The following is a 27,246-nucleotide window of genomic DNA, read 5'->3' on the forward strand; positions in this document are numbered from 1 at the left end:
AATCATAAAATTGGAACTAAAACGCAACATAATCAAAACTCTCTTCCCTAAGTATGCTTTCTTCAACTCTCTCTCTTTACAATAAAAGGAAGACTTGCTGAATTCTTCACTCTTCTCACTTAGCTCTCCTTTTACCTCCACACTCACTAATGTTTTCTCTCATGCACATCTCTCATTTTTATCCTTTCCTATGCAGTCACTCTCTTTTAGGCCATTTGAAACATTCTTTTTACTACTGGCCTCTTTTTCCTTTTTACTTGTCTCACCTCCCTTACCCAATTTAGCAGATTGTTGTAATTTCACTTGATCTGCATATACGTCTTTAGGAGATAATGGTACAAGTATATAGTTTACACCAAGGAACGTAAAAGAAAACCTATTACTATATCCATAATGAATGATATGCCTATCAAATTGTCATGGTCTGCCCAACAAAATATGTCCAACATGCATGGGTACAATATCACAAGTAACCTCATCTACATACTTACCAATAGAAAATGACACTTTACATTGCTTGGTTACCTTTGCCTTGCCACTACCATTCAACCACTGAAATCTATAAGGATTAAGGTGTTTAATAGTTTCTAGTCCTAATTTATCAACTAAAATAGTACTAGCACAATTAACTTGACTACCCAAATCTATTATCATGCAACAGACTTTATCACCTATCAAACAACGAGTGTGAAAGATGTTTTCACGCTGTTCAAGTCCCTCTTCTTTAATAGAAACATTTAAAGTACGCAATATCACTAAGGACTCTCTCTGAACAGGATACTCTTCTATCTCTACATCAGAACAATCTTCTAAAGGTGGTATTTCATCAGAATCAGAATCAGTTTCAGAGACTATCTCATCTCTCCTCACTATCATGACACGTTTATTAACACACTCATTGGCATAATGCCCACGCCCTTTATATTTAAAGTATTGAATATCTCTAATCCTATTAGATTTAGGGGTTGATTCATTTTTACCATGAGAGTTGGATATTTCTTTGGAAGGTAACATGCCTTTTTGAGTTGAAGACTTATCAAATCTTTTAGGATCAGTCTTGGTGTTCCATTCGGAACCTTATTGGCTGTTGGAGTTTTGAGCAGCCCTGTTACTCCCCCATCTATTTCGGCCTATTTGCCTTTCCACCTTGATAGCAATGTTCACCAAGTCTTCCAAATCAACATATGGTTGCAAATCAACCACATCAGCAATCTCCTTGTTTAGACCACCAAAGAAACGAGCTATAGTCTGGTCTTCTTCCTCCACTATGTTTGCTTTGATCAGGAGCAACTCCATCTCATTATGATACTCATCAACAGAGTTTGATCCCTGGGTTAATCTTTGCAACTGATGATGGAGATCTCTATGGTAATAAGTAGGCACATATTTCTTCCTCATGATTCGCTTCATTTCTTTCCAACTAGCAATGGGTAACTCTCTATTCCTTTTCCTAGATTTTATAAGCTCATCCCACCATATTAGTGCATAGTCTGAAAACTCAAGGGCAACAAGTTTTACCTTCTTATCATCGGAATAGTTTTGACAGTTAAAAACCATCTCCACTTTATGCTCCCACTCTAAATAGGCATCAACATCAGCCTTACCATTGAAGGTTGGAATCTTCATCTTGATGGAGTTCATATTATTACCTACATAGGATACACAATCATTGAACCTTCTGGCTCAGAAAGGGGCTGATTGTGCCACATTTTCCTCTTCATAGGATGGATCGTGTGTACCATCATCCCCTTATTGGACTTGCCCTTTGAAGATCTAAGGTTGTCCTCAAGGTTATTCATTCTCAAATTTAACTTCTGAAAGCTATCCATGAAAGCTATCCATGAAAGCTTTATACATATCTTTAAGATCAAACGTAGGGTCAGAAGTATCACCAGCATTATGCCCAGACATTATAGAAAAATTCACAATTCTCTCAACTCACGTGTTTAACTTTCAAGCACTCACTTAGTATCTCAAAAGTACACTTTAGAATAAAGACTCAATAAGCCAAGCTTGTATGATTCAAATAATAAGGAAAGCAAGGAAAGACCTAACAAGAAAATATAAGAAACAATACTAGATGCAAACTGATCAAAATAAACAAATGGATTGATTTAGCACACAAAAGTGAAATTTCGTGTACTAAGTGTAATTAGATGTTCAACAATGTGCAATTTATCAAACTAAGTATAAGGAACCAACAGATAGAAAGACACCAAATTGATAAACTAAGAATCAAAAATTGACAAGATGGATATGCTTAACACGAAGTTTTCCCTAAGTATGCGATCCTAGGTTAACTGATGTTAATATTAACTCAACAAAAATAATTCAAAGCAAGCAAACAAAATAGACACTTAAAACAGCAAGTATTAAATACAACTGTTTTGTGAAAATACTACCCAAATTGGCCCTAAACCTACCCCAAACATGTATTTCAAATCTCAAGCCCAGAAATATGTTCAAGGTATATGAAATATTATTTATATCAGTAGGTATCAATATCATAACGAAGTTTCAACAATTGACCCAAAGTTGCAGAAATTCTTTCTTTTTTTTTTCTTCTTTTTGGCATTTTTTTTATATGGACTAAAATAAAACACTAAAAATACTATTCTAAAAGTGTTAGAATAGGAGCATACGAATTAGGGCAGAAAGCACAAACCAAACCACTGAAGGTAGTAATTCCGCCTAAACAAAAATTTAGGGTAAAGTTAGATTTGAACAGCAACTAAACAATGTATTAGACTTTAATAGGTATCCCAAACGGATCAATCATGAAAAAATGAAGAAAAGATACAAAGGATAGTTAAGAAATTATTACTAAGTCTAGCTCTGATACCAATTGATGCGGAACCTCAGCCAATTAGAGACTGAAACGACACATACCCTAGTAAAAAGAATTTTGTTCAAAAAATAATTCCCCAATCTAAAACACCCTTAATTAACATGCAATTAAGAACACTTATAACTGATTGATTTTAAGAGCAGCAAGAATAAGAACCATACAAGTTAGTATCAAACCTTATTCGTGATGCAATGTCAAGAACCAATATCTCTCTTAAGCTTTCAAAGAAGAATCGCGTAAAGCAATTGTATTGAATAATTGATAATCTGTGTATAATATGGAAAAAGAGATGCTTTATATAACATAAATAAAGACCCATGACCTCTGCCACTTCCCACTACTATGCATGGATCTATAATTTATGCCACTATCCACTACTGGTTAACTACCAACTACTAAATAACTACCCACTATAAATACAAAATTTGAATTGTCAATAAGAACACATTCGGCCTAATTGACTTGGAATGGTCAAATTGTTTTTCAATTTCAAAATGAACTTGCAAAGTTTCAATATATTCCTTTATGAATTCTTGAAGTGCTTCCTTCAATCTCTTGGATCTCAACCTTGTAATTGGTTCTTGAGGCAATGCTAACCCATCATTTTTTATATTGTTGATTGTGCTTACATCATTTAAGGATTTGTAAGTAGATTACCTAAAAATAAACTATGATCAGTTGAAAACCTTAAAGGATATAGCAAAATATATATATATAATCAAAGACTAAAATATTAATATTAACGAATGTTAAGAATTAAAGTTATAAATTCCTTTCTTTTTGAAAGGAAAAAGAATAATAATAAAAGCAAGACAAAATGATGGTTAATCTGAAAGATAAGAAATTTAAGTCAAAAGGCTGGACGTGCATGTCCACCAAATTTTGATGGCCACTTTGCCATCATTTCCCCCCGCCCCCTATTCCTATAGGGGAAGCCTAATATTTCTCTCCTCAATATACTCCCAATTTCATCATCTCATCAAAGCCTTGAGTTTAGATTTTTGAATTAAATAAACTGAAAAGGCAAGTCCAATTAATCCTCAAATCTAGGACTCTGTTTATCCTGATGACAACTACAACAGCAACCGAAGAGGAATAGCATTAATGCAATAACAATTTAAAAAAACAAAAAAAAAAAGAAAAAAGAAAAAAAAAACTGCAGAGGAATAACGATGAGAGCCGCTTGGTATAGCCTGACCAAACAATCAATGGATAAGTGATACTATTGACATGCTAGATTGCACTCGGAAGCAGCTCACTTAAGAGTAATTGCCAAAGGGAAGCCTTCTCATAAATTAGAGAGAGAGAGGGAGAGAGAGGAACATTCTGGTACACAACTAGCGTAGTCCAGGAAAGTTTGCCAATCGCTACTGCCACAAAAAAATGAAGATGTCATTGGGGCCTCCATGAGTTGATATGACTCAAGATTAGCATCTTTGTTTCAGATGGGCAAGCCAAAGATAGTGGTCCTGGTAGCAATATGTAATCAGAGAGCACTAAAATTTCAACCAAAGCCTTCAGGACACATGTTGCACTAACAGTGCTCCAGAATGTCAAATTGCTGTCCCTAAAAGACATCTTCAACTAATGGCACTTGAGCCACTTCTTGCATCAATAGAACATTACGAATCAAATGTCAACTGCCCTTTCTCCCTCCTTCCATCTCTCTCCCTATCTATCTGTGTGTGTATGCATATCACATGCATGTGCAGCTGCATGTGGCAAACATTCCAGCACCGAAGTTAGAAATTGCAAATGCCCAATTGAAAGATGAAAATATTCTATGAACTATTTTTTTGTCCTATCATTTGGTATCCATTTAAGCTAGTTGAAAATCCACTCATCATCATTGCAACCTCATGATGAAAACGATGAAACAGATCTTTGGTATCCCCACAAATCATAGCCTGCATTGAATTTTTATATCAAAAAGATCTATCACCTTAACCATACCTTCTTTCATTCTAACTCTCTCCCTCACTCTAAAGTTTTCAGCACTTCACTTGACATTATTATTATTATGAAGCAAGATGAAAACAGTGGAAGAAGGCTTTACAAAAGTAATATTAGTGAGCACTTACAGAATAATAGAAATGGCATTCATTTGGGCAGTTCTGCTGCTGCTCCAGCATTTGGTTCTAACATCTCCCTTTACAGTTTCAGGTTATCACCACCACTCTTTGCTCACAGACAAGGCTGCTCTTCTTGCATTCAGGCGAACAGTAATTTTAGATCCAAATTTCAGACTTGCTAACTGGGTTGAGGCTGTTGATGTCTGCAACTTCACAGGTGTCAGATGTGACAAGCACCGTCACCACATAGCACAACTGAATCTGTCCAACTATGAACTCACAGGACCACTTTCACCAATCATTTCAAACCTCACTGGACTTCGAGCTCTCAACCTAGTCGAAAACAACTTTTTTGGCCTTATTCCTCCTGAATTGTCTTCTCTTCAACATCTGCGCCATCTTCAGCTAGACTCGAACAATCTAACTGGTTCGTTGCCAGAGTCTTTTGCCTTGCTTTCGAAACTCACTTTGATAACTCTCATGGGCAACAACATGAAAGGTGAACTTCCACCCTCTTTCTTCTCCAACTGCACTTCATTACGAAATGTAGACCTGTCTTACAACTTTTTCACAGGAAATATTCCTAAAGAAATTGGGAATTGCCCAGACCTATGGACCATCAATTTCTACAACAATCAATTTACAGGAGAACTTCCTGAATCTTTAACCAACATTTCATTTTCACTGTACAATATAGACGTGGAGAATAATTATCTTTCAGGTGAATTGCCTGCAAATATTGTGGGAAATCTACCTTCACTTAGCTTGCTGCATCTATCATATAATCATATGGTTAGTCACAACAATAACACCAATCTTGAACCATTCTTCACTGCACTTGGAAATTGCACCGACTTAGAGGAGCTTGAATTGGCTGGTATGGGTCTCACAGGAACCTTGCCAAGTTCCATTGGCCAACTTAGTTCCAAACTTTCTTCTCTTATGCTGCAAGAAAACCAGATCTATGGTTCAATCCCTTCAGATATAGCAAATCTTACTGGTCTTACAGTGTTGAATTTGACATCCAATTCTCTAAATGGAACAATTTCAGCAAAGATCAGTCATTTGTTCAACCTAGAGCAACTTTTCTTATCACACAACTTGTTCACTGGTGAAATTCCAGCAGCATTAGGTCAGTTGTCCCATCTTGGTCTGCTTGATCTATCAAATAATCAATTCTCTGGTGAAATACCAGCAAGTCTAGGAGATTTGGTTAGGGTGAATTATATGTTTCTCAACCACAATCTCCTTTCAGGAAACATACCTCCAACATTGGGGCATTGCATTGATCTGTACAAACTAGACTTGTCCTATAACAGATTGATAGGGAGCATCCCTCCAGAAATATCACAAATACGTGAGTTACGGATATTTCTAAATCTTTCACACAATCAACTTGAAGGGCCTTTGCCAATTGAACTGAGCAAACTGGAAAATGTTCAAGAGATGGATGTTTCATCAAACAATCTCACTGGAAATATCTTCTTTCAGATATCAAGCTGCATTGCACTGAGGATGATGAATTTCGCACATAATTCCCTTCAAGGGAATCTACCAGATTCACTTGGTGATCTAAAGAACCTTGAATCCTTTGATGTTTCTGGAAATCACCTCTCTGGAAAGATCCCAGAAAGCCTTAACAAGATTGACACCCTCACCTATCTGAATCTTTCTTTTAACAACTTCGAGGGACTTATTCCACATGGTGGTATCTTCAATTTAGTCACAGAAAGATCATTCTTAGGCAATCAGCATCTTTGTGGTACAATTTCTGGAATGCCTGATTGCTCCCAAAAAAGACGCTGGTTTGGCACAAGTATTTTCTTGATTATATTCATCCTGATCATTTTTGTATCTGCTTTCTTTTCAACGATATGTTGCTTTATTGGGATCCGCCACATCAAGGTAATGGTTTCCTCTAGAAATTCACTGAGAACTGCAAGAACAGGTAAATCAACAGTGCCAAAATTGATCCATAATTTTCCAAGAATTACATATAGAGAACTGGCAGAGGCCACTGAAGGATTTGATGAACAAAAAGTAGTTGGTAAAGGTAGTTATGGACGTGTCTATAAAGGAATTCTTCCAGATGGGACTCCGATAGCTGTGAAGGTGTTGCAGTTACAATCTGAAAATTCCACCAAAAGTTTTAACAGAGAATGCCAAGTGTTGAAGAGGATTCGGCATAGAAATTTGATCAGGATTATAACAGCTTGTAGTCTTCCTGATTTTAAAGCTCTCATTCTTCCATATATGGCGAATGGAAGTTTGGATAGCCGTCTCTACCCACATTCAGGGACAGGTCTGGGTTCAGGCTTCTCCGATTTGACTCTCATCCAAAGGGTGAACATTTGCAGTGACATAGCTGAAGGGATGGCTTATCTGCATCACCATTCCCCTGTTAAAGTCATACATTGTGATCTGAAACCAAGCAATGTTCTTCTCAATGATGACATGACTGCTCTGGTTTCTGATTTTGGTATGGCAAGGTTGATTTTGACAGTTGGTGGTGGAAATGCTGGGGCTACCGAGAATATGGGGAACTCTACTGCAAACTCATGCGGATCTATTGGATACATCGCACCAGGTACAAATTGTTCTGCTGCTTCTCCATCCGTAAAAGTAAATAACAAATAAAAAAGTTAAAAAAGGCAATAATAAGCAGTACATAAGTTCATTCTTAATGGAGACACCATAATCCTTTTAATAAAAGAAAATGGCTTCCATATTGGGGAAAAAAATTATTCCTTAATTTCAAGCATTGCACTATTACTATAAAAAGGATCCCACTAGACTCATTAATCATTACTGCAATTATTTGACTTTCTAATTCATTATTTAACAATAAAAGTTTTGTGTTGCAACCAATTGGTGCCAAGCATATCCTAAACTCTAATTTGATAATGCAGAATATGGGCTTGGTTCAAACACATCCACAAAAGGAGATGTTTACAGCTTTGGCATTGTAGTTCTTGAGATTGTCACTAGAAAAAGACCAACAGATGAAATTTTTGTTGGTGGGCTAAACCTGCACAAATGGGTGAAGAATCATTACCATTGTAGAGCTGAACAAGTGATAGACTCTTCCTTGCTAAGAGCTTCAAGAGATCAATCCCCTGAAATAAAAAATATGTGGGAAGTTGCAATAAGAGAATTGGTAGAGTTGGGTATTCTTTGCACTCAAGAGTCCCCCTCCACAAGACCTACAATGCTTGATGCCGCTGATGACTTGGATAGGCTAAAGAGGTATCTCAGTGGGGATACAACTGCCACATTTGCATCCTCTTGGGAAATTCATCATCCACAGTAGGAGATGACTGACATCTTCCCCAGTGGTAGCTCATGACTTGTAAAAGCAACTAGTTCTCTGATTTTTCAAGAAATTTAACTCTGACCTTGCTCATTGGCCAAGTCATTTATATATGATTTTCTTTTATGTATGATTTTAATATGCATATGGCATTATTCTGTTAAATATGCTTCTCCAGTCTCCACTACTCATTCCCATAGGTAATTACCCATAAAACTTGTGAAGTCAAACAAAGATTGAAAAGAAACATATGAAATCAACTAATCTTCTTATCTCCTCTCTTTTCCTGCCTTTTTTGTTTGAATGAGGGTGGGGAGAAGGAGCACCTTAGGAAATAGACACAGTAATAATGTGACATAGTGTTTTTGATAGAGATTGTCTGCAATTGGGTCATCCTGTAGCCACAGATGGGCTGGGACAAATGAAGGTCTATTCTAGAAGAAAATTAAAAGGGATCGTAAGCACCGCAGAGATATTCCAGTAGTATAGGAGGTCGTTACAACAGCGGAAATAAAGGGAAAGGACAGGACATATGGCAGGGAGAGAAAAGGAGCAATCATTAGTGTAATGAGTATATATCATAGGAGAGGAGAGAGAATGGGTGTGCGGTATTTTGGTTTTCTTCAGCATATGCTGGGCAGGGAATTTCAGAGAGAGGGAATTCTTTGAGTGATCTGTCAAGAAGGGGGAAGTTAGAGTATTTCAGCTATCAGAAATACCACAATTTTCTCTGTTATACCTATTTCTGAAAGTTAGTTCCTTAAAGGCTCTATCAGTTTTCTATTTCAATCTAAAGTAGCGCAAAAGCTGAAAATCGCAAATGTTAAATGATGTTACAATTAAAATTTGAGCTACTGATACAAGCAGAAGCATAGAAGAAGAAGAAGAAGAAGAAGAAGAAGAAGAAGAAGAAGAAGGGAATTGCCCATGAAACCTATGAAGTTAAATACACAGAGGAAATGTATGAAAACAACTTAAAAATATTTGTTTATTTTCTTTTGCATTTCAATTTGAGTGAGGGCGGGGAGAGAGGAGGCCTCAGAAAGGAGATGCCAAAATAACATTATGTACTCTATCTCAATCAAAAGCAATGCCAAAGCTGAAAATCACAAGCTTAAAATTCTGAGGTTAATATTTGTGGCTACTCGTACGAGCAAATGACAATAATAAAAGCAAGACCTTATTCTTAAATAATTAGGGTCAATTATATGCATCTTTTTAACCTTTCACTTCCACACTGTTTGAAACCACATTAACATCAATATTCAAAGACAACTTCTAGTTCTATTTCTCTCTGCATATTTTAGGTCTCTCTCTAGCCCTTCTCACTTTTTCCATTACTAACTTATGCACAACTCTTTTCTAGACATTTGATGCTCCATATTGGACATCAGGAATATGCATGATTCTTGGGGACTAAACCCAAATGAAAATCATCTCAAATGATTAGAACCATACAACCTTCACTTAATTTACCAGTACTTTAGCTCTAGATCTTTACCAGTAACTGAATCAGAATCATGCTAAACCAAAACTGAACTGAAAAATAATTTTACACATTCATTTTTCCATATATATATTATTGAAGTCTATAAACAACATAATATTATTTTCATTCCTCGACCATTTAGCTTAATAATTTTAGATACGCAGTAATTAAATCACCTTATAATTCTTAATTATAAGTGTAGCTTTTACTACACTAGCACACTTATAATTAAAGATTTATATAAATAAAATATGTATTAGGTATTTTATCACTAGAATCAAAAATCAAATTGGTATTGAAGTACTAAAACTAAAACCAAAATATCAAAGAACCGAATTGAAGCTATATAGTCGGTTTTGCTCCTATGTAGATCCTATAGGAAACTAGACTTGGAATCATATACTCCTATCCAACCTGATCAAACCATCTTAATCGACTCTCATTTTATCCCCAATTTGTGATACATGCACTATCTAAGGGATGATTGTAATTTCTGTCCATTTCACTAATCTGCAACCTAATACATTTCACTATTAAGGGATGATTGTAATCATGCAAAATTACAACATACCACCACTCAATTAGAGCACAAAATCACAAAGTATCACCATTCTAACACTCCCCTCAAGCCATTGACCTGCCAGATATCCATAAATATTATCAACAAATCAGAACAACAAATGCGATACATAATAGAAACCGTTAGACATATCACAGATGGATAGAATTTTCCATATTCTGTCCATCTCACTAATCTGCAACCTAACAAGCTAGGTTGGAGCTCACTCTATCCTAACTAGGACAAGTATCTGATTATCACGCAATAGCATCTCCGTGGTCTAAACCCAAGTCATTAGGAAACAAGCAACTCATACTACAAAAGCTTAAATGATTGTAATTTCTAAGCTCAGATCAAGAAATCTGGCTGGAAAATTCACTTAATTTTGACCACAAATTGCCAATAGGTTTTCACGAGCATTGCTACAATATCAGCAGAAGCACAAAAGTAAGCGTTCAAAAACAACAAGGTTTAACATCTCAGGTTGATGTTCAGGCATATACACGTCCGCATTTCAAGCAGATAACTGAATTTATTGGTGCGATTTTCCCAACGGCGATCTATAAAAACTCACAACTGGAAGCGGATGACAGAAGAGAAGAAGAAGAAAAAGAAGAAAATAACCTTATCATTAAGTATAAGTTCCATAACCATGAATCCAAATTCACTTCATCCTCCATTTCGGAGATTTTGTTTGGGGCAGCAAGCAGCAAGAGCTCAGAATTGAATGCTATGCTTATTAAGGCGGGCCTTCAAGAGAAAAAAAAAATTAAAATGGATAATCATTTTTATTATTTAAATAATTTTCTAAGGTGGTTTTAGATATTTATCATTTAAATTTTTTTTAAATGCATGTTTAAATTTCTTATTTATGAATTTAATTAATTTTATTTGATAATTATGTAGGATAATTATTAAAAATTAATATTTTTGATAATATTTAAATTATTTTTTAAATAAAATTATTAAAATAATAAATTTAAATATTAATTAAAAATATTAAAATAATTATCATATATCGTATCATTAGATTTACATTTAAATATTAAATAATTATGAAAAATAATATAAAATAAAAATTTTTATTAATATTAAATTATTTGATAATAAGTGATTCTTTTAATTATTATAATTATGTAAAAATTGAAATTAAATATTAATTAATTATAAAAAACATAAAAATAATAGTTTTGATAATATAAAATTATTAGATAATATGTTGATCTTTTAATTATAACAATTATATTTTATTTCTAAAGTAAAAAATGATTGTTATTATTAAAATTAATTTAAAATTAGTTAATAATTATGTAAATTTTAGAATATATATGAATAGCAAAAAAAATTCAAATTTTAATATTAGAAATCATAAGATAATAAATGATAATGTAACTTGGATAATGACAAATGATTTTTTAATTAAAAATATTAAAATAATATCAAATTATTATATCTAAATTTATAAAATTAAAAATATAAGATAATAATTAAACTGATTATAATAATTATAAGAATCAACAATTTTAATATGATCTAACAAATTTTTTATGTAATTATAAAAAATTAATAATTTTAATTATATAAAATTATCATATAATAAATTATTGTTTTAATTATTTATAATTATATTTAAATTTTAAAGTGAATAATAATTTTATTATCTCAATTTATTTAAATTAATTAAATAAATATGTAAATTATGATATATATATCAAAATTTTCATATAAAATTATCAAAACTAACACATTTAAATATTAATGAATTTTAAAAAATAATAAAATATACTTTAAAATTAAAAAATTATTTCAATAATAAATTATAATTTTAAGAATAACTTAATTTTAAATGTTAACACTTTAATATTATCTAAAAATTAATTATATGCATATATTATTAATTATAAAATATTAATATAATTAGTTGTTATTTATATTATTAATTATTATATTAAAAATTTGAAGTGAATAATAATTTTATTATTTAAATTAATTTAAAGTTAATAAATAATTATTTTAATTTTAAAACATATGTAAATAGTAAAATAGATTTATTGAGGTAAAATTTTTAAAATAAATTTAATTTTGATAATATTAAATATTATTGATAATTTATAATTTTAATAAAAATAAAATTATTATATTTTATTACTAATTTAGTTATATAATTTAAAAATAGATTTAGTCAATTAAAAAATTAATATTAACTAATTTCAAAATAAATATATATTTTATTATAAATCTTATTTTTATATATTTTATATTTATTTCATTATTATAAATTTTATAATAATTTATTTTTTATGAAAAATAAAATTTATTATATTTAAAATTAATAAAAATTATTATAAAAAAATATAATACATATAAATATATAACTACTTAAATTCTAAAATTGAACCAAAAGATTTCGTTTTCGTGTAAGAACGATTTAGATTCCGTTTCATAGGGTCTAATCTGTAGGGTTATTATATTATTTAAAAAACTAAAAAAAAAAAAAAACAATAAACAAAACTCTGAAAAATATTTTTTTTTAGAAAAAAAAAAAAACACTTATTAAACTTTTTGTTTATTTTTATAGTAGGTGAGAATTGATACAACCAAGAGTTTACAACACCATTTTCTCAAATCCTTGAATTACTGCATAATCGAGAACGAACTCAATAATGAACCAAGACAACAGAGCCCACGCTCAATCAACTTCTTCAATCTTGGGTCCGGCACCTGAACCACCGGAGCGGGTCTTCCCATAGTCTCCGTTCGGCATTTCGGCGCCACCCATTGGCACATCACCGCCTGCACCGCCCTGGTACATCTTTGCAATAATTGGATTGCACAAGGCCTCAAGTTCCTTCAACTTGTCCTCAAACTCCTCCACCTCTGCTAATTGGTTCCTGTCCAACCACTCAATAGTCTCATCAATTGCTTTCTCAATCTTCTCCTTGTCCGCCGAGGCTAATTTCCCGGCGAACTTGTCATCCTTCACTGTATTTCTCATGTTGTATGCGTAGTTCTCCAAGGAGTTCTTGGCATCCACCTTCTTCTTCACCTCTTCATCCTCTGCTTTGTACTTCTCTGCATCTTGCACCATCCTTTCAATATCTTCCTTGCTCAATCTTCCTTTGTCGTTAGTGATTGTGATCTTGTTCTTCACTCCGGCAGTCTTATCTTCTGCAGAGACATTCAAAATACCATTGGCGTCAATGTCGAAACACACATTAATTTGAGGAACGCCCCTGGGTGCCGGTGGGATTCCGGTGAGCTCGAATTTGCCAAGAAGATTGTTGTCTTTGGTCCTAGCTCTTTCACCTTCATACACCTGAATAAGCACTCCTGGCTGGTTATCGGAGTATGTAGAAAAGATCTGCTCTTTCTTGGTAGGAATCGTCGTGTTCCTCGGAATCAAGACTGTCATTACACCACCGGCAGTCTCAATACCGAGGCTGAGAGGAGTGACATCCAAGAGAAGCAAATCTTGAACCTTCTCATCCCCTTCACCGGTAAGAATTGCGGCTTGGACAGCAGCTCCATATGCCACGGCCTCATCTGGGTTTATGCTCTTGCAGAGTTCCTTTCCATTAAAGAAATCTTGCAAAAGTTGCTGAACTTTGGGAATTCTTGTTGACCCACCAACGAGGACAACCTCATGAACATGACTCTTGTCAATCTTGGAGTCCCGAAGACATTTCTCCACAGGTTCCATGCACTTTCTGAACAAATCCATGTTCAGTTCTTCAAATCTTGCTCTAGTGATCGTTGCATAGAAATCAATGCCTTCATAGAGAGAATCAATCTCTATAGTTGTCTGTGAGGTTGAAGACAGCGTCCTCTTTGCCCTCTCACAGGCGGTTCTCAATCTTCTCAGGGCTCTGGCATTAGTACTAATATCCTTCTTGTGCTTCCTCTTGAACTCTGCAGCAAAATGGCTGACAAGCCTATTGTCGAAGTCCTCTCCTCCAAGATGGGTGTCTCCAGCAGTAGCTTTCACTTCGAATATACCCTCCTCGATCGTTAGAAGAGAAACATCAAATGTTCCTCCACCAAGATCGAAAATTAGCACATTCTTCTCACCTGCTCCCGACCCTTTCTTATCCAAACCGTAAGCAATGGCTGCAGCAGTAGGTTCATTGATAATTCTCATCACGTTTAGCCCTGCAATAGCACCAGCGTCCTTAGTGGCCTGCCTTTGTGAGTCATTGAAATAAGCAGGCACTGTGATTACGGCATTCTTCACCGTCTGACCCAGATAAGCCTCAGCAATCTCTTTCATCTTGGTTAGAACCATAGAAGAAATCTCCTCGGGCGCAAATTGTTTCTCTTCACCTTTGTATTGCACCACGATCATAGGCTTGTCGCCAGGGCCAGGAATGACCTTGAAAGGCCAGTGCTTCATGTCGCTCTGAACAGAAGGATCAGAGAAGCGCCTACCAATAAGACGTTTGGCATCAAATACAGTATTCTGAGGGTTCATAGCGACTTGGTTCTTGGCTGCATCGCCTATGAGACGCTCGGTGTCGGTGAAGGCAACATAAGAAGGAGTAGTTCTGTTGCCCTGGTCATTGGCTATAATCTCAACACGATCGTTCTGCCACACGCCCACGCAGCTGTAGGTGGTGCCAAGATCGATGCCAATGGCTTTGCCTTCAGTCTTTGGCGCCATTGAAGAAAAGGATTAACTGTAACAAGGAATCAAGAAACAAAAAGAACTTGGATGTAAACAAGAAAGAAAGCTAACTAAAGAATCAAGAAAGCTTGGATGAATGATGCAAAGAGATATTGTAGCGTTGGCTTATGAATAGGCTTTTGTGTTGTCCCGAGTTTGAGGTTCGTTGAAGGCGAAAGATATATATAGGGAGAGAGGTGACCATGGAGAATTTTCTCGAGTGAAAGAGAATGATCGGGTTTGGCCACTTAATAGCCCTGTAAGCGAAAAGGTATTAACTAGAGAGTTCTGGAGAAGTGGTGAGGTGGTTTCTTCAATTAGGATTTTCACGAACACGTGACCGTTAACAGCTAAAAGCTTGTTGTCTGGGCACCGCCTCACTGCCCGCCCATAATACTTGGGCCAGTATAAATCCGGCCCACTATATTACGACGTACTCCCTTATTTCTATAATTTTTATTTATTTCTATTAATTATTTTAAAATTATTATTATTTTTTTAAACTATAATAATATATAAATTAATTATTATAATTTTATTTTATTTATAAAATATCTTTTAATATTTCATAAAATTTAATATATTTAAAATAATATAATTAAAAAATTATATTTTATAATATATATGAAAAATATAATAAATGAAAATTATAGAAGGGAGAGAATATCGATTTACTTTTTCTATTTCATAATTTTTATAATTTTTTCCGTGTTTAGATTATAAAAATATATAAATTGAGTATTATAATTTTATATTATTTTATTTTACTTTTTAAAATTTTTAAAATATTTTTTTGATATTTAATAAAATTTAATTTAATGTATTTAAGATGTTATAATTAGAAATGGAATTAAAAAATTTTATTTTTTAATATATATGAACAAAAATTATGTAATGGAAAGAATTTTTTTTTAAATAATTTATAATATAATTTTTAATTTTAGTAAAATCTATAATTTTACTTCTATTTTTTAAAACTAAATAATTTAATTTTTAAATTCATATTTTGTTAACATAATAATTTTTATAGTTTGTTTTACAATTACTGTTAAAAAATGTAAATGATGAAGTGAATTTAAATTAAAAGAATTAAATTATTATAAATATTAAAATTATAAAAATTAGATTGTTATAAATTTTTTAAATTAAAATGATTAAATTATATTCGTAATTTATTATTAAAATAACTAATTTATTATATTATTCTTAATATTCGTTATATATACTCGTAATTTTTATATATTTATATTTATTATATTTTTTATAAAATAATTTTTAAATAATTATTAATATTATAAAGAATAGAAGAAGATAATTAATAAAATATAAGAATTAATATAAAATAATGTAAAATTATAACTCTTTTGACAGTTAAAATATGTTATTTTTTATTAATTAAAATAAAATATAATATATTATTGTGAAGGTCAACTTTATGATCGTGTTTGGTTTAATGGATTTTCTAATACTCGTTAATGAGATATTGAGCTAGTTGAAATTTAAAAATTATTTTTATAGAGATAAATTGTGAATTTATTATTAATGTTTTAAATTTTAATTTTTTAATATATTAAATTTAAAATTACTGTTAAATAATAAATTTAATAATAAATTATTATTATTTATTTGAATGTGATTAAATTCTTATAAAATAGTAATTAGCAAAATTTAATTATATACAAATTTAAATTTATATATAACTCTAATTGTAATATTTTTAAACGTAAATTTATAATTATAATTAAATTAAAAATCATAATAGAATTATATTCATTATGAAATTTAAAATTTGAAGTTAAAATAAAAAATTCATTTAATTAAAATAATTTTTTTAATTGATAATTTAAATTTAAAATAAAAATAATAAAAATCTTATCGATTAATATAATGAAGTTTAAATTTATATATAAAAAAACTTACTTAATCAAATATAATTTAAATATTAAAAGATATTCTCAATTAGTTTAAAATTAAATAAAATATTAATATAATTAAATCATTTTTATATAAAGATAATTTTGTAAGACATGCGAAGAAAAATCTAATATAATTTAAAAAAAACATATGAAGATAAATTTAATAATTACTAAATGTCAACATTTATATTTTAATTAATTAATCTTAGATAAATACCAAATATCATTAATTATTAAATAAATACTTAATCTCTAATTTTCTAACATTTCAATAGAAATATTTTACTTAATAAATTTATTTTTATATAAATTAAATTTCATATTAAATAAACCTCCTTCCCTTTATGACATCATTATTATTTACTACAGCAAAAATTTTGTTGGGTGGGTTCAATGAGCTCAGCAATTGTGATATGATCCATAATCAGCATGGAACTCTCTGGTCTTCCCTCCATTTTTCTTCAGAATTCTCCATTTTTCTTTTCCTAGTCTCTTCTACCAAGCTCTCGCCGGCCTCTAGCACGTTCTTCACCTGATTCACATCTCTTATATATCAACCCCACAATCTCCATTTTAATCCCACACTCAAATCGCAGCAAAGAATCCATTTTCACACACACAAATTAGCCTTTCTCAGAGCCAATCTTATCAATTCTTGAGCTATTCTTTTGAAAGTTTCTACCTTCAATGGCCGCAAAATCTGAAGGCAAAGCTATTGGCATTGATCTTGGTACCACTTACAGCTGCGTGGGCGTTTGGCAGAATGATCGTGTTGAGATAATAGCCAATGATCAGGGCAACAGAACCACTCCATCTTATGTTGCCTTCACTGACACAGAGCGTCTCATCGGCGATGCAGCCAAGAACCAAGTCGCCATGAATCCTCAAAACACTGTTTTTGATGCCAAACGTCTCATTGGTCGGCGCTTCTCTGATCCTTCTGTTCAAAGTGATATGAAGCACTGGCCTTTCAAGGTCGTCTCTGGCCCAGGTGACAAGCCTATGATCGTCGTGCAATATAAAGGTGAACAGAAACAATTTGCGCCTGAAGAGATTTCTTCCATGGTGCTGACCAAGATGAAGGAGATTGCTGAAGCTTTTCTGGGTCACACTGTGAAGAATGCTGTGATCACTGTTCCTGCTTATTTCAATGACTCGCAGAGGCAGGCAACTAAGGATGCCGGTGCCATTGCTGGGCTTAATGTCTTGAGAATTATCAATGAACCCACAGCTGCAGCCATTGCTTATGGCTTGGACAAGAAGGGGTCGAGGACTGGGGAGAAAAATGTTCTGATCTTCGATCTCGGTGGAGGAACATTCGATGTTTCTATTTTAACGATCGAAGAGGGTATTTTCGAAGTGAAGGCTACTGCCGGCGATACCCACCTCGGAGGAGAGGACTTCGATAACAGGCTTGTTAACCATTTTGTTGAAGAGTTCAAGAGAAAGCACAAGAAGGATATTAGCACCAATGCCAGAGCTTTGAGAAGATTGAGAACCGCCTGTGAGAGAGCAAAGAGAACTCTGTCTTCAACCTCACAGACAACTATTGAGATTGATTCTCTTTACGAAGGTATTGATTTCTATGCAACGATCACCAGAGCAAGATTTGAAGAACTGAACATGGATTTGTTTAGAAAGTGCATGGAACCTGTGGAAAAATGTCTGCGAGATGCAAAAATGGATAAAGCTCAAGTTAATGATATTGTTCTCGTTGGTGGGTCGACAAGGATTCCAAAAGTTCAACAACTTTTGCTAGATTTCTTCAATGGAAAGGAACTCTGCAAGAGCATAAACCCTGATGAAGCTGTTGCGTATGGAGCTGCAGTCCAAGCTGCAATATTAAGCGGTGAAGGTGATCAGAAAGTTCAAGATTTGCTTCTGCTGGATGTCACTCCTCTCAGCCTTGGAATTGAAACCGCCGGCGGCGTCATGACGGTTTTGATTCCGAGGAACACAACAATTCCGGCCAAGAAAGAGCAAGTTTTCTCAACGTATTCTGATAACCAGACCAGTGTGCTCATCCAAGTGTACGAAGGAGAACGAGCAAGAACCAAAGACAACAATCTTCTCGGCACATTTGAGCTCAAGGGCATCCCCCCAGCTCCGAGAGGGGTTCCCCAGATCAATGTATGTTTCGACATTGATGCAAATGGGATCTTGAATGTGACGGCGGAGGACAAAACTGCCGGAGTGAAGAACAAGATAACAATCACCAATGATAAGGGAAGATTAAGCAAGGAAGAGATTGAGAGAATGGTGCAAGAAGCAGAGAAGTACAAAGCAGAGGATGAGCAAGTGAAGAAGAAGGTAGAAGCCAAGAATGCCTTAGAGAACTACGCTTATAATATGAGAAATACAGTGAAGGATGAGAAAATTGGAGGTAAGCTGAATCCAGGAGACAAGCAGAAGATTGAGAAGGCCATTGATGAGACAATTGAATGGCTTGATAGGAACCAATTGGCTGATGTTGATGAATTTGAAGACAAGTTGAAAGAATTGGAAGCCTTGTGTAATCCAGTTATTTCAAAGATGTATCAAGGAGGTAGTGGTGAAGATGGGCCGATGGACGGCAGTGCTCAGCCCGGTAGTGGGTATGGTTCTGCTAGCTCTGGTGGTTCTGGAGCAGGGCCAAAGATTGAAGAGGTAGATTAAGGGTTTAAAAAAATAATGTAGCTCTGTTTCAGCTTGTTCTTTAGCAATTCCTGATAATGCTTGTAATTCTGTAACAATAATAATAATCATGATGCTTGCAGTTTAGGAATGTTTATGACAGAACACACTTGTTTTATGAAATAAAAGGAGTTTTTCTTGAAAGTATTTGTTTTTTTTTTTTTTTTTTTTTTAAATTCTCTAATTGGGTATACAAGAACCCAGGCAAAGGCAGACAGACATGAGACAACTCCTCATATGTGTTCAGCAAGCACTGAGTTGATTTTAATTTTGTCCAAGCATTTTGAAATTACAATTGAAGCTTTATTCTAGCACCCATTAGAAGGAATTGCTTTATTCTGTTCTTTATAAAGCAGCTGCTCAAATTTTGCATTCCTTTCATACCCAACATATGAACAAAGATCTTATCTCTAAGAGTGATTTAGAATAGGAAATTAGTACTCAATAATAATATATTTTTCAATTAATAAATAAAAAAATTCATTTTCAATTTAGTTATATTTAACTTGTTAAAAATATATTAATAATAATATTTAATTTGTAATTTATTACTTTATAAATAGTGAATCATATTTTTTTTTATAAATAAAAGGAAAATTTTATATTTTATTAATACTTAGTTAATTAATGATATAAAATATATATATTAATATTTAATTAAATCAGCAGCTAAATCAAAATCTTCAACCAATTGTATTTAGTTGAGACTTGAGAAGAGTAATCTCTAAATTCAAGGCTACTTCTGAAAAATTAGACCAACCTAGAACAAGAGAAGAGAAACCAGAGGAAGAACAGAACTTTTGAATTGAACTATTGAACTAACTGCTGCTGCAGATTGGCTTCTACAGACTTCTTATTCTTGTCACACAGACAGCATATGAATAATAATCTGGGAAAGCAAGCAATTGAAATTGGAAGCTGAACTGATACCTTCAAAAGATTTTTGCTCCTCTCTAAAGCTGCCACTTGCTCAGCATCCACAGGGTATGAAGAATAATATGGGCCACTCTTATATATTCTCTCACAGGTTTTACCCTTTTTTTTTTCCGATAGAAGTTCCTGAAATCTCCAGTGAAATCTATAACATCCCCTTACCCTGTGCCCTATCAGAACAGGCCACCACTATCCTACTATATCTCCCTCTCCCCAGCCAAAAAACTCTTGATTTTCTATTATAGAAAAAAGAAAACCCTTGAGGAAATGAAGTTTATATTTCCTTTATGGTTAATCATCTTCTTGTGTTGTCATGCTATGGCTTTGGAAAAGAAGCCCTCATCGAAACAAGAAGATTTCGCCATCTCAGAACCTGGTAAATGTGGACAATTTCATGGTAGGGACTATCAAGTGGGGACTTCTTTTGTCTTTATACAAGTCTTTCTCTTTTAAAATAGGCCAAGATTTAATGTTGCACTCAAAATTTCTACCCTGCAGGTGGTCTGAATGACACTGGGAGACTGAATGGAGAAGATGAAAGAAAGGAATACAAGGGAAACCATGAACTTTTTCACTCAATATTGATGGGAAAGAAAGGGAAGGGAGTTTATGGGGGCGCCAATATCGTTCACCGCCCACGCCCTGGTGAAAAAAATGATGCAGTATTAACAGCAAAGGCTTCCTTCGTTGTGTCAGCCACCATGTTTTCTGTGAGCTTGGCTTTGGTTGTCAAGTTTTTTCCTCTTTAAGTTATATTGATTGAACTACTACTTGGACTTGGGCATTTTGATATTTTTCAATGTCAATCAGTTTTCTGGTCATTGCTTGCCAGTAGCCACTCCAACATAGTTGTGGGTTTTTTAATTATTATTATTATTATTACTTTGAGATTTTAATGTTTCCTGTTGTAACCTAAATTGTGAGGCCAATCATTACTATTAACAGCATTCTCTATCATATTTATCAGATCAACAATATTACTCTTATTAAATTTGGCATACAATGTCCTTTTTTCTTCCCAAAAGTCCACATATGTGCTACAGTCGACAAGTGTACAACACGAGCCCCTCAATGGGACATTTTATCTGTAAAGTCCTTACAGTAACCATGTGTGGGAAGGCCTGAAGATCAGAAAGCACCAAGGAAATGAAACAAAGAAGTAAAAAAAAATTCTGATACCATGTGAAATTGCCTTGGATTTTGAATTTCTACCAGCGGTTCAATTTCTTAGATTTCGTAGATGAACTTCTCAAAGAGTTTCATGTGTTCTGATTGCAATGCAATGGCTACTGATAAGCTCCCATCATTTGTTGGACTTGGCAAGATGAAGGAAAGACCCTCGTAAGGAATCCCACCAGGGCCCATAAATATGGGTCTGCCCCACCCAAAATCTGCATCATGGATGGGCAGCCTAACCCAGCTGGTGATCCCAAGATTTGGGCACTTAAACGTATGGGCTCCACGAACAAGAGCTGATAAATCAGGCTGAAGCTCAAGGTAATCAAGGGCTGACCTTAAATAATCATTGTCCATGCGAACCAATGCATCATGAATCCTGCCTGCAGCATACCAGGTTGGCTTTGATTGCAGGTCACCTGCTGCAGCAATTGGTGTTGCTGTAAAGATCACATTACCAAAGTAACCAGGTGGAAGCGGCGGGCGCAATCTGGACCGTCCATCAGTTGCTATGTATAACTTGGATTCTTGATCATCTGCAAGTCCACGAGCCCTGCAAGCAGATCTCCATACATGACCTGCCAACATCTCGTAGGAGCTGTAACTTACAGTGTTTCCATCTTCCTTTGCCTTGGATTTGAGTGTGTTCAGCTGATCCCTTGTCAACTTGAAAATGGAGACTGTTGTGCCATCTGGTTTCAAGTTTTCTGCAGGAATCTTCATGGCTGGAGGAGGCTGGTACTCAATGTGGTGGAATGCAGGCTGAGGTGGGTCTCTGGCACGGAGGAGGATGCGGTTAATGAATGGGGGAACAGTAATGTCAAGACCGCGAGCACAATCTGACCATGTATTCACGAAGTGAAGACCAGAAAATCCATCAGCCACATGGTGTTGCATACCAACACCAAGGGATACTCCGCCACATTTGAAGTATGTCAACTATTCACATCAAATCAAAAAGCATATTTAGTGCCCATATATACAAGATAATCATTCAAATTTTACTCAAAGTGATCAGTTTCAATAATTAATTTTTCTTTAAGTATTTTACTTAAAGTGCCAGCCTAACCCCATAAATGGTTATTAGGAAAGAAACATGCTGACTAAAGCATCTCGAAGTTGAAACTTCCTCCTAGTTAATGAAAATCAACTGATAACCGGTGGCCCTGAAGAGATCATTTATCTACTGAACCTGCTAATTTATTATGCTCAAACAACAGATACTTATACATATTCCATCATCTTTCAGTAAATGAATGTCTGTTAAATCAAGCAAACAGATTCACAAACAAATTATGAAACTACAGCAGTCAATAGTTCAACGCAGTCTCACTTGACACATGCTCCTCGTACAAAATTTTCAAACCATGTTAAGAATATATAGTTTCAATAATGAAAAAGAATGAAAATCAGTTTAGACTCCCTAAGCATAATTATTTTTCTCAACTCACTCAAAAAATTGACCAGTGAAATGTTTTTTTTTTCTCAAATACCAGTGAAATGTTTAATCAGCATCAAGTGGTACCAAATGAAATGTTTCATTCAGAGTTAAATATATAGAACGACTGAACAAGACAACCATCTTCTGAGTAATAAGATAATAACTGCTCAACAAGACAACAACTGTTGAAGTGACCTCTTTAGGAAAGAGATTACACAGCAACCAAGCAAATCTTATTTGTGGTTGAGTAAGAAAGCAGCTGCACAACTATTGTTACACCAATAAATTTTTATGACCCCACCCCATTTCTTTTTTTCTTTTTTTTTTTGACTGGTTACATTTAATTTGTCAAAAAATAGATATGGCTTTATTAAAAAATAAATAAATTATGAGACTTTTTTAAGTAGTATGGTTGAAGATTGGACATGATAGCGAACCTTTTTTTTTCTTTTTTAAAGTTAACTTTTCATTTTCAAAATTTTTTAAAATCAATAATACTAGCTTTAAAAAAAATATTAAAATCATACTTGTGATATCATGATAATGTCATATTTATTGAGCCAGACAAATGAACAGAATAACAGAAGCCAACACCCAAAGAATATAGCCTTCTTTCACGGAGAGATCCCATTCCCAATCGTCTCATACAGAAATCCAAACAAATAACTACAACTATTAAATTTCCAATTATTTTCAGTGATTACGATGAGTTTCATGTCAAAATAATCAATTATTAACATCTATACATCCGACTATTATATTGATTAATTTGATCCGTCACATACCTGCAAAACTAAGAGCGGATAAGTAGATATCCCGCCGGAGTAATCTACGGTTGGAATAAGCTTCTTGAGCTCCAAAGTTGGAGCGAAATCGCCAAAGTCATCGATCACCGTGCTCGTCTCCGCCACGACAAATAACACACCCTCAGCATTGCAATCAATCTCAATACGACCATCGTCGTCTCTCCGCAACCGTCCAGCCATTGGATAAAACGGCACGAGGGCCTTACTGAGAGCCTCCTTGACCACATTTGGATCGAAGAAGTTGGGAGCACCAGTCGGTGTGTAGAAATAGACGCTCGGTGTGTGGAATCTCGGCACCACAAGGTCGACATTCGCGTTCCACAATCCGAGCCGTGGTGTTTCCTCCGCCGGCTGCACCAGCGTTGACTCCTTCACGTTGATAATCATAGGCCCGGTTCGGTTGGTGAATGGCAACTGCCAATTTAGCGGCTAAGTTACGACGATCTGTAGACTGTGGTGGGTCCTACTAGCTCACACGCGCAGTTTGACTGCAGTTTGTTTGAGTTGAAACAAATTAGTAAACGGAAACGAAACCTTTCCTTTCCTTTTACTTTCCTTCCTTCCTTATAAAATTAGAAACCCTGTACACTGCATTGAATTGAAGATAAAAGAAGAAGAGCAGAAAAAAGGGTTGAACGTGCAAGAGAAAATAGATCAAAGGATATTACCTGTGAAATTGAAGGAGGTGTTTGGTGCGGAATGGAAAATTTGGATGGAGGTATTGAAATGATGGAAAACTTGAAAATGGAATTGGCGAGAAGGGGTTGCTAGCCAACTTATAAACAATAGAAGACGAGTTTATGTGCGTATAAGTTCTGTCATTCACCCACCCCGCCTACTCATTCTGACCAATCATCAACTGCCACGTTTTATTTCCTCTCTAGAAATGCATTCAATTTTATTTTTTAAATTTTTAATAGTTAAAATTAATATAATAACTAGATTTATCAAAATTTTATAAATATTTTAATATATTTGTTAGAATCCATACGTTAATTAATAAATTGTCTTATATTATATAAATTAAATAATAATTTTATTTTATATAATTTTATTTAATTATTACTTATTCAATTTTAAAAATTACTAAATAATTTATATTTAATTTTATATATCCTAAGAATTAATAATAAAAAAAAGGGTAATTTACAATTTAGTCCCTGGATATTGTCATTATTAACAAGTCGGTCCCTGTATTTTCAGAAACCTATTAAAACGTCCTTATGTTTTCTCTCCGTCAACGAAATAGTCCTTCTGTCTATTTTTGCCGTTAAAAATATAGTAAAAGACTAAATTACCCCCAATTATTTTTCTCCTCCTCCTCCTTCCTTTTCTTCTTCATTAATTCTTCTTCCTTTTGCTTCTTCTTCTTCTGCTTCTTCTCCTTTTTCTTCTTCAGCTTCTGCTTCTTCTTCTTCAGCTTCTGTTTTTTCTCCTTCTTCTTCTGCTTCTTCTCCTTTTTCTTCTTTTGCTTCTTTTTCTTCTTTTTCTTCTTTATCTTCTTCTTCTTCTTCTCATTCTTCTCCTTCTTCTTCTTCTTTTTCTTCTTTTTCTTCTTTCTCTCCTTCTTCTTCTTCTTCTTCTTCTTCTCCTTCTTCTTCTTTTTCTTCTTTCTCTTCTTCTTCTTCTTCTTCTTCTTCTTCTTCTTCTTTTTCGGAGGAGGAGGAGGAGGAGGAAGAGGAAAGAAAAGATAGGGACTATTTTGTTGATAAAAAGAAACAATAAGGATGTTTTAATAGATCTGAGAAAAGATAGAGACTATTTCGTTGACAAAAAGAAACAATAAGGACGTTTTAATATATTTCTAAAAATATAGGGAGAGACGATTTCGTTGACAGAAAGAAACGATGAGGAGGGACTATTTCGTTGACTTAAATAAACGATAAGGATGTTTTAATAGATGTGAGAAAAGATAGGGACTATTTTATTGATGGAAAAAAATAATAAGGACGTTTTAATAGATATGAAAAAAGATAAAAATATTTTAATAGATTTTTGAAAATGTAAGGACTAACTTGTTAATAATTACAATATACAAGGACTAAATAAATGGTTTTATTTGAGGGTAAAATTGGATTTTAAAAATTTTCTCTCTCCTCCTTTATCTAATTTTAACGGAAAATAGGACGGAATGACTATTTCGTTGACGGAAATAAAACATAAGGACGTTTTAATAGGTTTCTGAAAATACAGGATCTGACTTATTAATAATGGCAATACCCAGGGACTAAATCATAAATTACCCTAAAAAAAACCTAACCTAAACGTTTAATTATCGCCCAACTAATCAAAATTTCAAGAGAATTATTAAAATTTTATCTAATTTCCGTAATCAAAATAATAAATTACTTTTTTTTATTAAAATCTAATTTTATCACATTAATCAAAATTTTCATTGTTTCGTAGTCTCTGAGGATCAAATAATAATGATATTTACGTAAGGTTTGGATATTTTAAGGGGAGAAAGAAAAATAGAGAAAAATAAATTATTTTTCTCTTTTATATTTAGAAAAAGAGAGAAATAAGTTTTGATGATCTGAGATCCAATAGAATAGAGTTTTACAAGGGTTTTGTATTACTGAATCAGGCTTAAACTTTCTGAGGAGGGGACTCCTCTTTTATACATTGTCTTGCTTGTTGGTGACGTGTAAAGGTCTCTCCAGGATTGGGCCACGCGTCTCTGTCATACAGATTCGGGTGTACTAGGGTATCAGCTGCCTGTTACATGCGTAACGGCCTCTGATTCTCCTCATACGTACGTTCGAGCGGATCTGCCAGGCTGTCTGGTGAGTACTGTGCTGGACCCCGGGCTGGGCTGAGAGTTGGGCTGGACGCTGGGCCTGAGAGGGGTCTGCTGGTCAGGGATCAGGCTGGACTGATTGAGGAAGCTTGGTCGAGCCTGGCCCGGAAGATGGGATGAGCCAGGCTTGTTGGGGGGTATCAAGTACGTGGGCCTCTGTGTCATGGGCCTTAGGCTGGGGTCAAGCCCCTGTTCTGGGGTGGAGAAATCCAGCGGTCATCAATTGCCCCTTCACCTTCTCGGGAGTTATTGCTCCAACTGCCGAGGGGGTGAATATCAAGAACCATCATGGCCGCGCCTGTTCGTGTCCAGGTGTCTTTATAATACTCTTTCATTGTTTTATCTTTGCGCAGTTTCTGAATCCTATCTGCTCTTTCCTCTTTCGGGCTTTTCTTTATTCTCCGCGTTCTCGGTTATTTTTGCTTTCCTGTCCTTGTTATCTGGACATGTCTTTTCTTTCCTTTCTCATGAATATCTTTGAAGGATTCTGACAGCATTAATTGAGAATTCGGCTCTACCTTGTCCTGCAAAACATAAACTTTTGGATATATATGTTAACCTCA

At 34.1% G+C, this 27,246-nt stretch overlaps 5 protein-coding genes and 1 long non-coding RNA gene across 8 annotated transcripts; 3 read left to right on the forward strand and 3 right to left on the reverse strand.

The window, feature by feature from the left end:
- Nucleotides 1-3,650: 3,650 nt before the first annotated feature.
- Nucleotides 3,651-5,264, reverse strand: LOC110625757. Its single transcript, XR_002489607.2, has 2 exons — nucleotides 4,930-5,264; nucleotides 3,651-4,560 (listed from the first exon to the last, which is right to left on the reverse strand). It is a non-coding gene; the product is annotated as an uncharacterized LOC110625757 (long non-coding RNA).
- LOC110625756 (putative leucine-rich repeat receptor-like serine/threonine-protein kinase At2g24130) lies at nucleotides 4,554-8,390 on the forward strand. Of its 2 annotated transcripts, XM_043961939.1 has the most exons (3): nucleotides 4,554-4,908; nucleotides 5,006-7,507; nucleotides 7,830-8,390. In XM_043961939.1, exons 1-3 carry the CDS (start codon nucleotides 4,869-4,871, stop codon nucleotides 8,228-8,230), a joined length of 2,943 nt encoding a protein of 980 aa, XP_043817874.1. In that variant the 5' UTR covers nucleotides 4,554-4,868; the 3' UTR covers nucleotides 8,231-8,390. The 2 variants fall into 2 exon arrangements, with proteins under 2 accessions (XP_043817874.1, XP_021627071.2); XM_021771379.2 differs by having other exon boundaries at nucleotides 4,554-7,507.
- A 4,438-nt stretch (nucleotides 8,391-12,828) lies between these two features.
- On the reverse strand, nucleotides 12,829-15,161 carry LOC110625873 (heat shock cognate 70 kDa protein). Its single transcript, XM_021771558.2, has one exon. The coding sequence runs from the start codon at nucleotides 14,933-14,935 to the stop codon at nucleotides 12,968-12,970; it is 1,968 nt and encodes a 655-aa protein (XP_021627250.1). The 5' UTR covers nucleotides 14,936-15,161; the 3' UTR covers nucleotides 12,829-12,967.
- A 2,081-nt stretch (nucleotides 15,162-17,242) lies between these two features.
- LOC110626592 (heat shock 70 kDa protein 5) lies at nucleotides 17,243-19,671 on the forward strand. Its single transcript, XM_021772597.1, has one exon. It carries the CDS (start codon nucleotides 17,542-17,544, stop codon nucleotides 19,507-19,509), a length of 1,968 nt encoding a protein of 655 aa, XP_021628289.1. The 5' UTR covers nucleotides 17,243-17,541; the 3' UTR covers nucleotides 19,510-19,671.
- Nucleotides 19,672-20,588: 917 nt separating this feature from the next.
- LOC110626594 lies at nucleotides 20,589-21,425 on the forward strand. Its single transcript, XM_021772601.2, has 2 exons — nucleotides 20,589-20,857; nucleotides 20,959-21,425. Exons 1-2 carry the CDS (start codon nucleotides 20,728-20,730, stop codon nucleotides 21,207-21,209), a joined length of 381 nt encoding a protein of 126 aa, XP_021628293.1. The 5' UTR covers nucleotides 20,589-20,727; the 3' UTR covers nucleotides 21,210-21,425.
- LOC110626593 (shikimate O-hydroxycinnamoyltransferase) lies at nucleotides 21,418-24,670 on the reverse strand. 2 transcript variants are annotated; one of them, XM_021772598.2, is made up of 3 exons: nucleotides 24,552-24,670; nucleotides 23,863-24,371; nucleotides 21,418-22,575 (listed from the first exon to the last, which is right to left on the reverse strand). In XM_021772598.2, exons 2-3 carry the CDS (start codon nucleotides 24,268-24,270, stop codon nucleotides 21,688-21,690), a joined length of 1,296 nt encoding a protein of 431 aa, XP_021628290.1. In that variant the 5' UTR covers nucleotides 24,271-24,371; nucleotides 24,552-24,670; the 3' UTR covers nucleotides 21,418-21,687. The 2 variants fall into 2 exon arrangements, with proteins under 2 accessions (XP_021628290.1, XP_021628291.1); XM_021772599.2 differs by having other exon boundaries at nucleotides 23,863-24,471; nucleotides 24,552-24,642.
- Between the last annotated feature and the right edge of the window lie 2,576 nt (nucleotides 24,671-27,246).

The sequence above is a fragment of the Manihot esculenta genome, chromosome 11 (assembly GCF_001659605.2).
Source record: "Manihot esculenta cultivar AM560-2 chromosome 11, M.esculenta_v8, whole genome shotgun sequence".
Taxonomy (NCBI): Eukaryota; Viridiplantae; Streptophyta; class Magnoliopsida; order Malpighiales; family Euphorbiaceae; genus Manihot; species Manihot esculenta.

Excerpts from the sequence above, each read along its gene's own strand:
- LOC110625756 (XM_021771379.2), top strand. The coding sequence starts at position 4,879 with ATGAAAACAGTGGAAGAAGGCTTTACAAAAGTAATATTAGTGAGCACT. Across the intron at positions 7,508-7,829 it reads TATTGGATACATCGCACCAG|AATATGGGCTTGGTTCAAAC; the intron begins GTACAAATTGTT and ends TTGATAATGCAG.
- LOC110625873 (XM_021771558.2), bottom strand. The coding sequence starts at position 14,935 with ATGGCGCCAAAGACTGAAGGCAAAGCCATTGGCATCGATCTTGGCACC.
- LOC110626592 (XM_021772597.1), top strand. The coding sequence starts at position 17,542 with ATGGCCGCAAAATCTGAAGGCAAAGCTATTGGCATTGATCTTGGTACC.
- LOC110626594 (XM_021772601.2), top strand. The coding sequence starts at position 20,728 with ATGAAGTTTATATTTCCTTTATGGTTAATCATCTTCTTGTGTTGTCAT. Across the intron at positions 20,858-20,958 it reads TAAATGTGGACAATTTCATG|GTGGTCTGAATGACACTGGG; the intron begins GTAGGGACTATC and ends TCTACCCTGCAG.
- LOC110626593 (XM_021772598.2), bottom strand. The coding sequence starts at position 24,270 with ATGATTATCAACGTGAAGGAGTCAACGCTGGTGCAGCCGGCGGAGGAA. Across the intron at positions 22,576-23,862 it reads ATCCGCTCTTAGTTTTGCAG|TTGACATACTTCAAATGTGG; the intron begins GTATGTGACGGA and ends TGATGTGAATAG.